Source organism: Mytilus californianus, unplaced genomic scaffold, assembly GCF_021869535.1.
Source record: "Mytilus californianus isolate M0D057914Y unplaced genomic scaffold, xbMytCali1.0.p SCAF_8, whole genome shotgun sequence".
Classification (NCBI taxonomy): domain Eukaryota; kingdom Metazoa; phylum Mollusca; class Bivalvia; order Mytilida; family Mytilidae; genus Mytilus; species Mytilus californianus.
Genome location: NW_026262734.1, coordinates 105,963,024 through 105,979,740, shown reverse-complemented (window position 1 = coordinate 105,979,740; position 16,717 = coordinate 105,963,024). Strand labels below are relative to the sequence as shown.

The following is a 16,717-nucleotide window of genomic DNA, read 5'->3' as shown; positions in this document are numbered from 1 at the left end:
AAGGGTCCCAAAAATGACTAGTGTAAAGCAGGAAAACCAACGGTCTGATCTATATAAAAAACGAGAAACGAGAAACACTTATGAACCACATCAACAAACGACAACCACTGAACATCAGGTTCCTGACTTAAATCAGGTGCAAACAAATGAGGTGGGTTTAAAAGTTTTAATAGGTACCAACCTTCACCCTTACCTGAAACAATAGTAATAACATCACAACATAGAAAGACTCACTATAGTATGAAATATCAATTGAAATGGCTTAACTCAATCAAAAGACATATTAACAAAAACAAGTGAACATACACTAATTTACAGCTGTGTGTTTATTGGATGTACCTGATTAAGAGCAGATTCACATTTGCTAAAAAAAATAACTTTTGTTTAATTTTGGCTGGAACAGATTAGGGTATGGATGCTGGTGTGTACTCTCATGACTCTTGACTCTTTAAAAATGAATCTGACTTAATAGATGGAATTTTTTGTCTTATTAAATAAGCAAAATATTGCTGAAATTCATGTTACACTCTACAACAAATGTATTGTCAATCCCTTTTTATCTACCCATACACACGAAAATTTCACTTTGTATTGATATGTTTATTTCAGAATGTTGGTGTGTCATCAGTGACAGGTGAAGGTATAGAGGAATTCTTTAAACTGGTAGATGATGCTGCTGAAGAGTATGAAAGGTACAGTTTACACTAGGTTTTCAAGTGAAAAATCACTCTTCTGGGTGATGGGTGATTCACTATGAAATATGGGGATATTCAGTAATAACATTCTGATGTACAGCTGTGTGTCAATACTGAGGTTGTGATATAGAACCCTGCATGTGGAAAGGTGTGTTTGACTCTTATTCTATTTGACTAGGATTGATAGTTATCCTGCCAAAGGTCAGAGGTTTGCACTCTGTGTACTCTGGCTTCCTCCACCAATAAAAACATCTGCCATGATTTGCTGAAAGTGGCTTTAAACACAGATAATCATGATAAATGAATAATCTTATATTACCTTTGGAATATGTAGAGAGTTATGTGAGCGTCAAATCACCCACATTCATCAGCATTTACAGTGAAAAATTTTCTTTGAGAGTGAATTTACTATCACACATCATCTTGTATTTGCAACTATTTGAGAGTTTATAGTTATGGGTATTTTAATCTGTATGCAAAGTCTCATTCTTTTTCTATTGAATACTATATTTGCATATTCAGTGAATATTTAAATTAATAATAATGACATAACATAAGTATATAGAAAATTTATTTCTTAAAATCACGTGCTATAGTGTAATAATCCTCAAATATGATATAAAATATAAGAAATCATTTTACTGATGCAAGACAAGTAGAAGTAAAGGAAAGTCCATTTCTTGTTTAATTGCCATTTTAAAACTCAGACTTTTTGAGGATGTACAGGGGCTTAGGTGGTTTAGTCTTTTCAGTAGGTCATCTACAGTGATCGCTAGCCTGTCAACAATCAAAATTGTCAGTTTTAAGCCTGCTTGTGCAAGGTGCAATCAACTCTGATCTTAATTGACTATGAATGCCAGTTTTCATGCCAAAGGTCGGTAGTTCTCTCTGCCTCTGGGTTATTCAGCCATCTTCTACCAACAAGAACTGGCTGCCATGATTTAGCCAAGTTTACTGAATTTGGCTTTAAACACCAACAATAAACAATTCCTCATTAATCTAAGACATACATATTAAAAAGAGAGATGATACTAAGGTACCAATTTAACTCGCACGTCCAATAAAATAGAGCACCCCATGGCACCATTCCCCTAGCCAAGGGTTATGAATGGACCCACTCCTCTTCACCCTTGGCAGATTAAGTCAGAATTTGTGATCCACGATACAATATTTTCCGTTGGTCGCAGTTGTAACTAGCTGCATCCAATTAAAAACAACTTCAAGATGGTCGCATGTTAATGTAAAAAATGTAAAAAACAATTGAAACTAAAGATTGAGCAACAGGAACACTTATAATACCAGGTGGTGAAGTCAGTGCTCTCTGGAGGGGTAAGCAGATCCTGCTCTACAAGGGATACTACCATGTCACAAAAACCCAGGTGGTGAAGTCAGTGTTTACTAAAAGGGTAGACTGAACTTGCTCCACGAGTGATACCCGCCATTTCACTTATTGCTGGTAAAATTCAGTTTTCAAAGAAATATATATTAACTGTTCTTATTTATAGAGATTACAGACCACAATATGAAAAATTAAAATGAGAGAAAGAAGATGAGAAACAAAAACAAACAGAGAAACAATTGTCAGGGTTACACAAAGATATGACTGATACCTGATGTGTCACTTATTGCTGGTAAAAATCAGTTTTCAAAGAAATATATATTAACTTATTATTTATAGAGATTACAGACCACAATATGAAAAATTAAAAAGAGAGAAAGAAGAAGAGAAACAAAAACAAACAGAGGAACAATTGTCAGGGTTACACAAAGATATGGCTGAAAAAGGTAGAAATAACAATTTATGTTTGGGGCGGGGGGGGGGGGCTCACCAATTAGACTCTAATGTATTTTTTAAATGGTTGTGCTCATGATAAAATGGGGCATATACCAATCAGAACAGGCACAACTTTCATCATTAATAGGTAAAATTATTTAAACTTGCAATGATTTGAATATTACGATATGATGTAGACAGTTATTACAGTTACAAGAAAACAAAGACTTTTTGACTGCACAACATACTTCAGAGAGAATAGAACGCATGAGCTAATCTCGTTTGGGTGGTCTCAAAATTTTTGACAAGTTACAACTTTTGAGTACGGGCAGGTGATCTAAATGGTATTTCAAATGTTGTGTATAAATTGATATTTTTCTTTGGGTTCAATTTTCTTAGACTGGGGCAATGCTTCCAAAAAAATTTTGAGCCAGCCGGACATTTCATATCTTATCCCGATTTTAAATCCCTTTAGACTTAGTAAATTAGGCAATTATGATAATCAGTTGGCCATCATATAACCAATGATTGACAGTAAAACGATATTAAGCTTTACTTTGATATAAATTCGATGTTCTGATTTAAAGTGTTAAATTGAAAGTGCAGCATTCGAAGTGTGCAACATCAGCGTACTAATTTTGCCTAATTCCGCTTAAGACTCTTTATTTGTGCAAAATAACGTTGTCAAAAACTTTACTTTCGTTTTTAAAATCACATTTTCCTAATGCCGGATGTTGACTTGACAATGGTAAATCACGGATCAGAGACGGATACGTAATATCCGTGTACGTTTACAATTGAGTTAAGTAGCCTTTTCAAGTTATTTCTTCAAGAAAATACTCGAAATGAATGTTAGATAAAGGTATCAATGATAATTTTAGCATTATTGAAGAAATATGATGCATAATTAAATTTCCCACGAGTGCACATGCGCACATGTGTACTAGTTCAAACAACGTGGTTCTGACAATTATTCGTTTAAAACCTTTTCAAATTTTTCATCAAATCATATTTATTAACGTATTTCTTATAATTTCAATCTTTTAGACTAAATTAATTAGATGCAACCCGCTGAAATGTAAGAAAATAACTTCGAATACCCTTTAGCGTACCCAAGTATTTAACACGATGTACAACTAGTGTTTTTAAATATAATAATGAATATCATACAAATTCGAATTCATTTATAAATATTCTTATTTGTAGAATTATTTTAAAATCTAAGGATACTTTTTTAAAACTGAATGCTCATTAATAATTAAATCTACAAAGCGTAATTAAATAGGATGTTGTTCCATACCTGCTTACATGTTTGACCCACGTGGTTTGACCTCGTTTACCTGATCACTGTTATGCATCATCAATTCTATTGATTAAGACAAGCTAAGGTCTCTCATCAAAGATAATGACCTGTAATCAGTGAATGATTTATGGCTTCAATATTACTTATTGAAGGGATAATTGTTTGACAGCTTGTTGTTTTTAAAATAAAAGAACAAATGTTTTTTTCTACTTTTTATTGATGTACCAAGCCGTGCATTTATGTACCCAAAGTATTAGACTAACTGAGACACTTCAAAGTAGAAATATGCTGCATCTGTTTAATTAAACCCAAATATGACCGAAATATATTTGTGAAATAGATTGCCACATTTATAAACTATAATGCCCAAACGGACATTTTTACCGTTCAATAGTTGGTAAAAAAAGTGAAATGACCGTTTTATGAAAATGCTTTGAATAACAAAAAGTGGCAAACCTATTATATTTGACCGTGTGAGGCTGAGAGCAGCCAGACTTTTTATATATATTTCGGTCAAGTCCGGAATATATGACCGTTTTGGAAGCCATGGACTGGGGGTATATATTGTATTTTGGTGGATAAATTCATCATACAAGTCTACAGGACATTTGTACTTCTTTCAACACTTAAAATCGTGGTCCATTTTATATAGCTACAAAATCAAGGAAAATAAGTATCACATAAAACATAATGTATCCACAATTTAAGTGTTTTTATATCACCTGGATATGAGGTAGTAATTTACAGGTAACTTATAAGGTACAAGTGTCTTAAAATGAATATCAGATTCCGTTTAACAATTTTATAACTTTTTACCAGTGCAAGTATATTTATTGGAGGAGTTATATACATATCACTGTTTTACAGGTATCAAGTGACAACAGCTGAATAGATGTAAGATATATAAATCGTCGTCAGTTTACAGGTATCACTTTTACAGGTATTGAATATGAGAAAGTATAATAGATATGACTATTTTACAGGTAATATAAGTACTGGTATCACGATAAGACCTGGATGTCAAGACGAAGACAGTGACGAAGAATTACAATGTACTATGGAAGATGAAGGTCATTATTATAAATTATTTTACTTCATGTCAAAATGCCAGATTTTGATTGGTTAATACGAGGGAGACAATTTACTCTATCCCATGGCAAATACTCTATTACCCTTCACTGAGATGCTTGCTCAAGTGTGCGCTTTAATAAATACGGATGATTGTTCTGTACAAGACAACATAGTTTATTACTTTGAATTTGAAATTTAATATACTGAACATTCAGTATAATCAATTAAATAACACATATCTGAGAGGGTGATAGAGCAGGTTGTTACCCCTTAAAAAGACATTGTCAATCTTGGCTTCGCCTCAGTTGAGAATGTTTTCTCGGGGAAACAATCTGCTCTTTCACCCTCTCAGCTATGTGTTATTTATATAATGTCATTCAAATTTAAAGTTCCACTGTCCTAAGTCAGGAACCTTGTCATTGTTTGTCTAATGTCACATGTCTGTCATTAGTCAGGAACCTTGTTATTGATCGTCTCATGTCACATGTCTGTCCCAAGTCATGAACCTTGTGATTGGTTGTCTTATGTCATATGTCAGTCCCAAGTCAGGAACCTTGTCATTGGCTGTCTAATGTCACATGTTTGTCCTAAGTCAGGAACCTTGTCATTGATTGTCTTATGTTACACATGTATCTTATTTTTCTTGCAATTTGGAAAATTTGGTTCTATTGTTTGCAGATCTTAAACATTTGATTTATTCACAACCACTGAAGACTATAGGCTATTAAAAACTTGTCATGGAAAATAGACATCTGTCAAGTGGGCATAACTAACTTTTCAGTCCAAAGATGCAGGGATCCAGTTTGCCAATAAAACATTTAAATGATGTAAAAATTCCGTGTATAGTTAAAGATAAAATTGAGAATAGAAACAGGGAATGTGTTAAAGAGACAGCAACTCCACCAAAGATCAGAAAACAGCTCAAGGCTACCAATGGGTCTTCAACATGTCAACACAGTGAGAAAATCATGCACCTTTAGGAGGGCTTTAGGGAGCTACCATTTGATTTTTATGGGGGGGCTAGGATGAAAAATTTTGTCCTGCCTTTTTATTTTTCCCTCTATTCGGTCCTGCCTTTTTATTAGCTCACCTGGCCCGAAGCTTTTCTCATCACTTGGTGTCCGTCGTCCGTCGTCTGTCGTCGTCGATGTTGTCCGTCATCGTTAGCTTTTTACAAAAATCTTCTCCTCTGAAACCACTGGGCCAAATTTAATCAAACTTGGCCACAATCATCATTAGGGTATCTAGTTTAAAAAATGTGTCCGATGACCCCACCAACCAACCAAGATGGCCGCCGTGGCTAAAAATAGAACATAGGGGTAAAATGTAGATTTGTGCTTATATCTCTGAAACCAAAGCATTTAGAGTAAATCTTGCACAGGGTAAAACTGATTATCAGGTCAAGATCTATCTGCCCTGAAATTTTCAGACAAATCTGACAACCTGTTGTTGGGATGCTGCCCCTGAATTGGTAATTTTAAGGAAATTTTGCAGTTTTTGGTTATTATCTTGAATATTATTATAGATAGAGATAAACTGTAAACAGCAATAATGTTCAGCAAAGTAAGATCTACAAATAAGTTGTCATGACCAATATTGTCAGTCGACCCCTTTAGGAGTTATTGCCCTTAATAGTCAATTTTTAACAATTTTTTGTAAATTTTTGTAATCTTTTACAAAAATCTTCTTCTCTGAAACTACTGAGACAAATTTAACCATACTTGGCCATAATCATTATTAGGGTATCTTGTTTAAAAAATTTGTCCGATGACCCCGCCTTCCAACCATCATGGCCGACTTAGTTAAAAATAGAACATCGGGGTAAAATGCAGTTTTTATACGACCGCAAAAATTAAAAATTTTTTGGTCGTATATTGGTATGACGTTGGCGTCGTCGTCGTCGTCGTCGTCCGAAGACACATTGGTTTTCGCACTCTAACTTTAGTTTATGTGAATGGATCTCCATGAAATTTCACCATAAGGTTCAATACCACGAAAGGAAGGTTGGGATTGATTTTGGGGGTTATGGTACCAACAGTTAAGGAATTAGGGGCCAAAAAGGGGCCAAAAATAAGCATTTTTGTAACTTTCAGACAATAACTTGTGTGTAAGTGTATGGATCTCTCTGACATTGTACCACAAGGTTCCATATCACAAAGGGAAGGCTGTAATTGATTTTGGGGGTAAATGCCTCAAAATTTTAGGAATTAGGGGCCAAAAAAGGGGCAAAAAACAAGCATTTTTCGAGTTTCATGACAATAACTTGTGTGTAAGTGTTTGGATATTTCTGAAATTGTACTACAAGGTTCCATATCACAAAGGGAAAGCTGGAATTGAGTTTGGGGGTAATTGCCCGAAACGTTTAGGTATTGGGGGCCAAAAAGGGGCCAAAAATAAGCATTTTTCTAGTTTCCAGACAATAACTTGTGTTCAAGTGTATGGATCTCTCTGAAATTGTACTGCAAGGTACCATACCACAAAGGGAAGGCTGAGATTGAGTTTGGGGGTGATGAATCATAAGGGGGTTCAAAAAATTTGGGGGGGGATTTTTTTTTTTTTTTTTTTTCTTTTTTTTCCTTTTTTTTTTTTTTTTAAATTTTCCATTTTAAGTTGGTTATTTCTGATTTATATTTAAAAGCAAATAATAATGATATGGTAGGAGATACACACCAAACAGGATGTGTAAATTATTATATAATAAGTATTGTGCAATAGCAAGAAATTTTTAATTGCACAGTATTGCACAATAGCAAGAAATCTTCAATTGCACAGTATTGCGCAATAGCAAGAAATCTTCAATTTAACAGTATTGCGCAATAGCAAGAAATATCCAATAGCACAATATTGCGCAATAGCAAGAAATTGTCAATTGTACAGTATTGCGCAATAGCAAGAAATATTCAATTGCACAGTATTGTGCAAAAGAAGATACTTCGTATAAATTGCTTATTTCTTGATCAATTTCAATGGGGTTTTATTCTTGAATTCTTGGGGTTCTTTATTATGCTGAATCTAACCGTGTATTAAGTTTTTGGATTTTGGGCCCCGTTTTTAAATTGGTCCACATTGAGGTCCAAAGGGTCCAAAATTTAACTTTGTTTGATTTCATGAAAAATTGAATTATTGGGGTTCTTTGATATGCCGAATCTAACCGTGTATTTAGATTTTTAATTTTGGGTCCCGTTTTTTAAATTGGTCTACATTAAGGTCCAAAGGGTCCAAAATTAAACTTAGTTTGATTTTAACAAAAATTGAATTCTTAGGGTTCTTTAATATGCTGAATCTAAACATGTGTTTTGATTTTTGATTATGGGCCCAGTTTTCAAGTTGGTCCAAGTTGGGGTCCAAAATTAAACTTTGTTTGATTTCAACAAAAATTGAATATATGGGGTTCTTTGATATACTGAATCTAAACATGTATTTAGATTTTAGATTTTTGGCCCAGTTTTCAAGTTGGTCCAAATTGGGGTCCAAAATTAAACTTTGTTTGATTTCAACAAAAATTGAATATATGGGGTTCTTTGATATGCTGAATCTTACCATGTATTTAGATTTTTTATTTGTGGGCCCGTTATCAAATTGGTTCATATTGAGGTCAAAAGGGTCCAAAATTAAACTTTGTTTGATTTCATCAAAAATTGAATTATTGGGGTTCTTTGATATGCCAAATCTAACCGTGAATTTAGATTTTTAATTTTGGGTCCTGTTTTTTAAATTGGTCTACATTAAGGTCCAAAGGGTCCAAAATTAAACTCAGTTTGATTTTAACAAAAATTGAATTTTTGGGGTTATTTGATGTGCTGAATCTAAACATGTGTTTAGATTTTTATACGACCGCAAAAATTGAAAATTTTTGGTCGTATATTGGTATGACGTTGTCGTCGTCGTCGTCGTCGTCGTCGTCGTCGTCGTCGTCCGGCGTCGTCCGAAGACACATTGGTTTTCGCACTCTAACTTTAGTTTAAGTGAATGGATCTCCATGAAATTTTACCATAAGGTTCAATACCATGAAAGGAAGGTTGGGATTGATTTTGGGGGTTATGGTACCAACAGTAAAGGAATTAGGGGCCAAAAAGGGGCCAACAATAAGCATTTTTGTAACTTCCAGACAATAACTTGTGTGTAAGTGTATGGATCTCTCTGACATTGTACCACAAGGTTCCATATCACAAAGGGAAGGCTGTAATTGATTTTGGGGGTAATTGCCTCAAAATGTTAGGAATTAGGGGCCAAAAAAGGGGCAAAAAACAAGCATTTTTCTAGTTTCATGACAATAACTTGTGTGTAAGTGTTTGGATATTTCTGAAATTGTACTACAAGGTTCCATATCACAAAGGGAAAGCTGGAATTGAGTTTGGGGGTAATTGCCCGAAACGTTTAGGAATTGGGGGCCAAAAAGGGGCCAAAAATAAGCATTTTTCTAGTTTCCAGACAATAACTTGTGTTCAAGTGTATGGATCTCTCTGAAATTGTACTGCAAGGTACCATACCACAAAGGGAAGGCTGAGATTGAGTTTGGGGGTGATGAATCATAAGGGGGTTCAAAAAATTTGGGGGGGGGGGATTTTTTTTTTTCTTTTTTTTTTCTTTTTTTCCTTTTTTTTTTCTTTTAAAATTTTCCATTTTAAGTTGGTTATTTCTGATTTATATTTAAAAGCAAATAATAATGATATGGTAGGAGATACACACCAAACAGGATGTGTAAATTATTATATAATAAGTATTGTGCAATAGCAAGAAATTTTAAATTGCACAGTATTGCACAATAGCAAGAAATCTTCAATTGCACAGTATTGCGCAATAGCAAGAAATCTTCAATTGCACAGTATTGCGCAATAGCAAGAAATATCCAATAGCACAATATTGCGCAATAGGAAGAAATTGTCAATTGTACAGTATTGCGCAATAGCAAGAAATAATCAATTGCACAGTATTGTGCAAAAGAAGATACTTCGTATAAATTGCTTATTTCTTGATCAATTTCAATGGGGTTTTATTCTTGAATTCTTGGGGTTCTTTAATATGCTGAATCTAACCGTGTATTAAGTTTTTGGATTTTGGGCCCCGTTTTTAAATTGGTCCACATTGAGGTCCAAAGGGTCCAAAATTTAACTTTGTTTGATTTCATCAAAAATTGAATTATTGGGGTTCTTTGATATGCCGAATCTAACCGTGTATTTAGATTCTTAATTTTTGGTTCTGTTTTCAAATTGGTCTACATAAAGGTCCAAAGGGTCCAAAATTAAACTTAGTTTGATTTCAACAAAAATTGAATATATGGGGTTCTTTGATATGCTGAATCTAACCATGTATTTAGATTTTTGATTATGGGCCCAGTTTTCAAGTTGGTCCAAATCGGGGTCCAAAATTAAACTTTGTTTGATTTCAACAAAAATTGAATATATGGGGTTCTTTGATATGCTGAATCTAACCATGTATTTAGATTTTTGATTATGGGCCCAGTATTCAAGTTGGTCCAAATCGGGGTCCAAAATTAATCTTTGTTTGATTTCAACAAAAATTGAATATATGGGGTTCTTTGATATGCTGAATCTAACCATGTATTTAGATTTTTGATTGTTGGGCCCGGTTATCAACTTTGTCCACATTGAGATCAAAAGGGTCCAAAATTAAACTTTGTTTGATTTCATCAAAAATTGAATATATGGGGTTCTTTGATATGCTGAATCTAACCATGTATTTAGATTTTTGATTATGGGCCCAGTTTTCAAGTTGGTCCAAATCGGAGTCCAAAATTAAACTTTGTTTGATTTCAACAAAAATTGAATATATGGGGTTCTTTGATATGCTGAATCTAACCATGTATTTAGATTTTTGATTATGGGCCCAGTTTTCAAGTTGGTCCAAATCGGGGTCCAAAATTAAACTTTGTTTGATTTCAACAAAAATTGAATATATGGGGTTCTGTAATATGCTGAATCTAACCGTGTATTAAGTTTTTGGATTTTGGGCCCCGTTTTTAAATTGGTCCACATTGAAGTCCAAAGGGTTCAAAATTTAACTTTGTTTGATTTCATCATCAAAAATTGAATTATTGGGGTTCTTTGATATGCCGAATCTAACCGTGTATTTAGATTCTTAATTTTTGGTTCCGTTTTCAAATTGGTCTACATAAAGGTCCAAAGGGTCCAAAATTAAACTTAGTTTGATTTTAACAAAAATTGAATTTTTAGGGTTCTTTGATATGCTGAATCTAAACATGTATTTAGATTTTTGATGATGGGCCCAGTTTTCAAGTTGGTCCAAATCGGGGTCCAAAATTAAACTTTGTTTGATTTCAACAAAAATTGAATATATGGGGTTCTTTGATATGCTGAATCTAACCATGTATTTAGATTTTGATTTTTGGGCCCTGTTATCATTTTTGTCCACATTGAGATCAAAAGGGTCCAAAATTTAACTTTGTTTGATTTCATCAAAAATTGAATTCTTGGGGTTCTTTGATATGCTGAATCTAACCATGTATTTAGATTTTGGATATTGGACCATAATAGGTGAATGTCCAATTTAAAATTTTTAAGTTCTTAGACCACATTCATTCTGTGTCAGAAACCTATGCTGTGTCAAATATTTAATCACAATCCAAATTCAGAGCTGTATCAAGCTTGAATGTTGTGTCCATACTTGCCCCAACTGTTCAGGGTTCGACCTCTGCGGTCGTATCAAGCTGCGCCCTGCGGAGCATTTTATTGATTATGGGACCAGTTTTCAAGTTGGTCCAAGTTGGGGTCCAAAATTAAACTTTGTTTGATTTCAACAAAAATTGAATATATAGGGTTCTTTGATATGCTGAATCTTAACATGTATTTAGATTTTAGATTTTTGGCCCAGTTTTCAAGTTGGTCCAAATTGGGGTCCAAAATTAAACTTTGTTTGATTTCAACAAAAATTGAATATATGGGGTTCTTTGATATGCTGAATCTTACCATATATTTAGATTTTTTATTTGTGGGCCCGCTATCAAATTGGTTCATATTGAGGTCAAAAGGGTCCAAAATTAAACTTCGTTTGATTTCATCAAAAATTGAATTATTGGGGTTCTTTGATATGCCAAATCTAACCGTGTTTTTAGATTTTTAATTTTGGGTCCCGTTTTTTAAATTTGTCTACATTAAGGTCCAAAGGGTCCAAAATTAAACTTAGTTTGATTTTAACAAAAATTGAATTCTTCGTGTACTTTGATATGCTGAATCTAAACATGTGTTTAGATTTTTGATTATGGGACCAGTTTTCAAGTTTGTCCAAGTTGGGGTCCAAAATTAAACTTTGTTTGATTTCAACAAAAATTGAATATATGGGGTTATTTGATATGCTGAATCTAACCATGTATTTTGATTTTGGACATTGGACCATAATAGGTAAATTAAAAAAATTGAAGTTCTTAGACCATATTCTTTCTGTGTCAGAAACCTATGCTGTGTCAAATATTTAATCACAATCCAAATTCAGAGCTGTATCAAGCTTGAATGTTGTGTCCATACTTGCCCCAACTGTTCAGGGTTCGACCTCTGCGGTCGTATCAAGCTGCGCCCAGCGAAGCATTTTATTGGTTTATATCTCTGAAACTAAAGCATTTAGAGCAAATCTGACAGGTGGCAAAAATGTTCATCAGATGTTGATTTATCTGCCCTGAAATTTTCAGATGAATCCGACAACCCGTTGTTGGGTTGCTGCCCCTGAGTTAGTAATTTTACAAAAATTTTGCAGTTTTTTGTTATTATCTTAGATATCATTATAATATCTAATATCTAATACTATTAATTATGATTTTAACCTTATTTTACATGATTTCCAAAGCATCAGTAAATACAGGTGAGCGACACAGGCTCTTCAGAGCCTCTAGTTTTTCACTCTATTCGGTCCTGGTATTTTTTTTTAGTTTATCCTGACTTTTTTTTTACATAAATTGTCATCCTGACTTTTTTTTTTGCAAATAATCTCATCCTGCCTTTTTTTTTACTCAAAACTCCTGTCCTGCCTATTTTTTTCAAATTTCACCCTAGCCCCCCCCCCCCCCCCCCCCCCATAAAAATCAAATGGTAGCCCCCTTAGCTGGCCCCTAAACAAAAATGTATACTAGTTCAGAGAAAATGGATGTCACAGTTAAAGGAGACGTGACACGATTTTTTTTTTTTTTTTTAATTAAATTAATAAATATTAGTCTGAAAACTTGTTTTGCACAATTTTGATGGTCAAAACCAGATGAATCGGCATTATTCTGGTCAAAGACTCCAGTGCTTGTCATAATGAATGATTTTTAATTAGATAACAATCACGTGATCGTGCTTACGTCAGTGGTTACAAGCTTTGAAAATGTCTATAACCTGCTAACTGGACGATGTTGATACACTATGGACGGACAGCACTTTTCCCGATTACTGACAAACTATAAAGACAATTGACCTCATCAATTTGAGCCATTGTGTGTGGAAAATAACCAAGAAAAGAATATTAATTCTTCATGCGAAGAGTCCAACAACGACGATTTTTCAGACAATACCGATCGGATTGTTACCATACATATTTGGTTTGTCTGATGATTAAATTTAATAAACTGCTTTCTGTATTTTTTTATTCAAATAAAACTACTTTTAATCATGATTGAAAATATAAATTTCTAATTATTAATGATCAAATTGTTCTTCTTTCTCTCTGTTACGGTAATGTTATACCATGTGTGTGCCAGAAGCAGAAAAAAAAAACGTTAGTAAAAGTCAAATTAGGCGTTCGCAAAGGGTTTGTTTTTTGTTGTTGTTTTTTTTTTTTTTTGTTACGTAGAGACTTTTAATAGGTATAAATTATCACCAAAAGTTATGCTTATATTTTTTTTGGTTGGAAACCATACATCACACAAGATAAAGGATTTGTAGAGTGAAAAATCCTTTATCACACTATTTCTGCATTAGGATATTCAATTAACAATTTTATTACCCCCCCTCCTTTATGTAAACAATTCAATTCAATATTTTATTTACGTCTCACCTTATGTATAAAATTACACAATACAAAACATTTATTGGTGGCTGCTGTTTTAGTAATTAAAGTTTGACACCTATAGCATACTTGACCAGGTGAAAGGTAAGAAGTGTAGTGTGATTTAGTCACGTGTTATGTTATTTACCTTTTAAAACCATACATTTTTAAGAAAAACTATCTTATGTTGAAAAAACTAATATAGTTATACTACACTTCTAAAGAATGCTATTCCATCCAGACCCTTATAAATCTAACTTCAAATTTAAAGAATTACACAAAGTAAATTCAAATTCACTTATTTCTACCCCTCTCTTCCAAAAATCATTTAGCAATCAATTTGTTTATTGCTACCAGCAAAACGCTTGAGTCTAGGAAAATATTCGCAACACGTAATGTTCTTTTTCAAAATATTTCTTCTAAAAGGGGTCATTTGAATAAATGTTGGATTTTCAATCGGACTGAATAGGAAAATATTTACATGTAACATACTTCAGTCTTCAAGAACAAGAGTTGTGTATTAGCTGTACTTGGCTTTGATCTAGCTAACAGTATTTGTGCGTTGTCTCTATTGTTTTAACGTTAGTGGTTTCTCTACTTCGTACTGATCTTTTGAGTAAGAATGGTTTGTATAGTTCTTATGTACTACTATAAAATAACTGTCACACGTTTGAGGTGGGGGGATGGCGGTAGGCGCTCACAAACATATACCACCGACACATTTTGAATGTGCCTGTCTTAAACCAGGAGCATATAGATCAATGGTTGTCGTTGGTTCATGTCTGTCAATTTTTTTCTGCAGAAATTATTTTGTTATAAATAAGTTAGTTTTCTGGTTAAAATTGTTTCACATTTTCATGTTGAGAACTTTTATAGCCTAATATACGGCATGGGGTTTTCTCATGGTTGGAGGCCATACGGTTGACGACACTTTCTTCATTTATTATAAGGTTTCCATTTTAAAAAGAAATGTTTTTCATCATCTGAATCTTTACCAACTAAATAGTTGTCAATGACTATAGCTATATTCGATGTTCAGTATAAGAATGTAAAAGACTTATGATTCACATTCTCGTATCATTTCCTTGTTTGCTTTTTATGCTTTTTGCCTAACAATTTCTTATGAAGTTATAGACTTGCAAGCGTACAGGAATATTACTTTTCCATCTCAAGAAGTCTATTAAAAAAAAATGCATCTGTTATAAACCTTTTTATATCTGCATATTCTTTAAAGCAATAAAAATAAGATCTATATACATGTTGTCTATTAGTTATCAACACTGGTTAGGGTATTTAATTAGTGGTGCATAGGGTATTGTAACTATGGTCGTACTACAGGTATTCATTAAACATATGACCCCGTAGTTGAACCTGTATTACTGTAACAATAATATATTCCAATCTCACCTGTGCCCTCGGCAAAACCAACATCCGGGATGTACACAAAGAGCTTATGAAGTAAAATTGCGTAATAACTATGTCCTATCAATCTCCCATGTGGCGTGACACCTGAAGCTTGCAACTTCAAACGAGACCTGAAATTGCGAAACTCAATCACCTGTTCCGTACACCTGTGACCTATGATGAACTCATGGCATTGTACCCAAGACCCCAACTCTGGATTCCTTATGAAAGTGGGTGGAAAGAAGTGTAGTTTGGGCTTGTTAAAAAGTCCCATCTTTACACCTTCTAAGTCTGCGTGTCATTCGAAAAACAGAAAATATCATGTCAATATTCTTTTTAATCATATTGCTGAATCCATCGGCATCACACATAATCAATGTTTATCACTGTCATGCGTTTTGTTGGATAATAATCAAAACTAAATTTGTGCTGTACCCATATGTCAATATGAATGAATGTAACCACTGACGTAGTAGCCTCGTTCTGAGTGACTTCCGGGATGGAAATATGCATATTTGACAGGTCGATAAATCGTTGCATTAAAATCGCATTAAAATACATATTTTACCAAATATTTGACACTTATATTGCTATCGGTGTATTTTTGGGGAAAGTTAAGTATGAATAAACATTTTGAAACACAAATTGAAAATCATGTCATGTCTCCTTTAACTCTGAAACATATGAGTTTTTCTGGTAATGGAAATGATATTTATCAAACTAAACACATTGACAATTTCATTATTTATTTACATCATACATTTTTGTTGTAGATGAAGAAGAAAAAGCAGAATACCATTCCTTTAAAAGATTTCTACAAGCACAAAAAGACAGACAGCAACAGAAATGTGATACAAAAATAGACATTTCTCAAAATAAAGATGAAAAAACATAAATTAAAATTTCTTTTCTGTATTAAATCATTAAAAATTGTTGAACACTACTGGGATATATAATTTTGCTGATAAAACTTTGCAACTACTGCTAGGTTTGTACTTTCAGGTGTATGTCCTACTTCATTACTTAAGGTTAAGAAAAGAGTTTATATAATATCATATCATATGATTTAAGGAAAATTTTCTTCCATATGTTTTGAGGGCATTTTTTTTTACCCTGCCTAAGATAAGAATGTAGTAGGAGGCAGGGCTTCCAAAACGGTCGTATTTTCTGGACAAGTCTGATAAATTATAAAAATGACTTGTTGTGCCAAGGCTGAAACGGACACTCTAATATAGTTCAGAAAAAAAAAATTGAAGTTTAAGCGATCTTTTTGACCTGACCTTTTGCCTTAAACAGCCACACATTTCCGGTCATATAAGTGACACGATGAATAATTACTATCAAAACAAACCCTACTATAATACCTTCTCATTACAATCAAGGTTAATTAGTTCTCTGACAGCTGATTTTACCTGTTCAGGCGACAGGTAAACTATTTTGTACCGGACTTTGATCGGTCTATTAAAAGTTATTTTC

At 33.5% G+C, this 16,717-nt stretch overlaps 1 protein-coding gene across 1 annotated transcript in view; it reads left to right on the top strand.

Moving 5' to 3' along the window:
• The window catches only part of LOC127711144 (GPN-loop GTPase 1-like), a 35,360-nt gene extending 19,137 nt beyond the window's left edge, over positions 1–16,223 (top strand). Inside the window, exons 9-12 of the mRNA XM_052217095.1 lie at positions 610–692; positions 2,374–2,480; positions 4,756–4,842; positions 16,015–16,223. Coding sequence (XP_052073055.1) covers positions 610–692; positions 2,374–2,480; positions 4,756–4,842; positions 16,015–16,136 — 399 coding nt within the window. The 3' untranslated portion in view covers positions 16,137–16,223. The remainder of the gene's footprint in view (positions 1–609; positions 693–2,373; positions 2,481–4,755; positions 4,843–16,014) is intronic.
• The last annotated feature ends 494 nt before the right edge of the window (positions 16,224–16,717 follow it).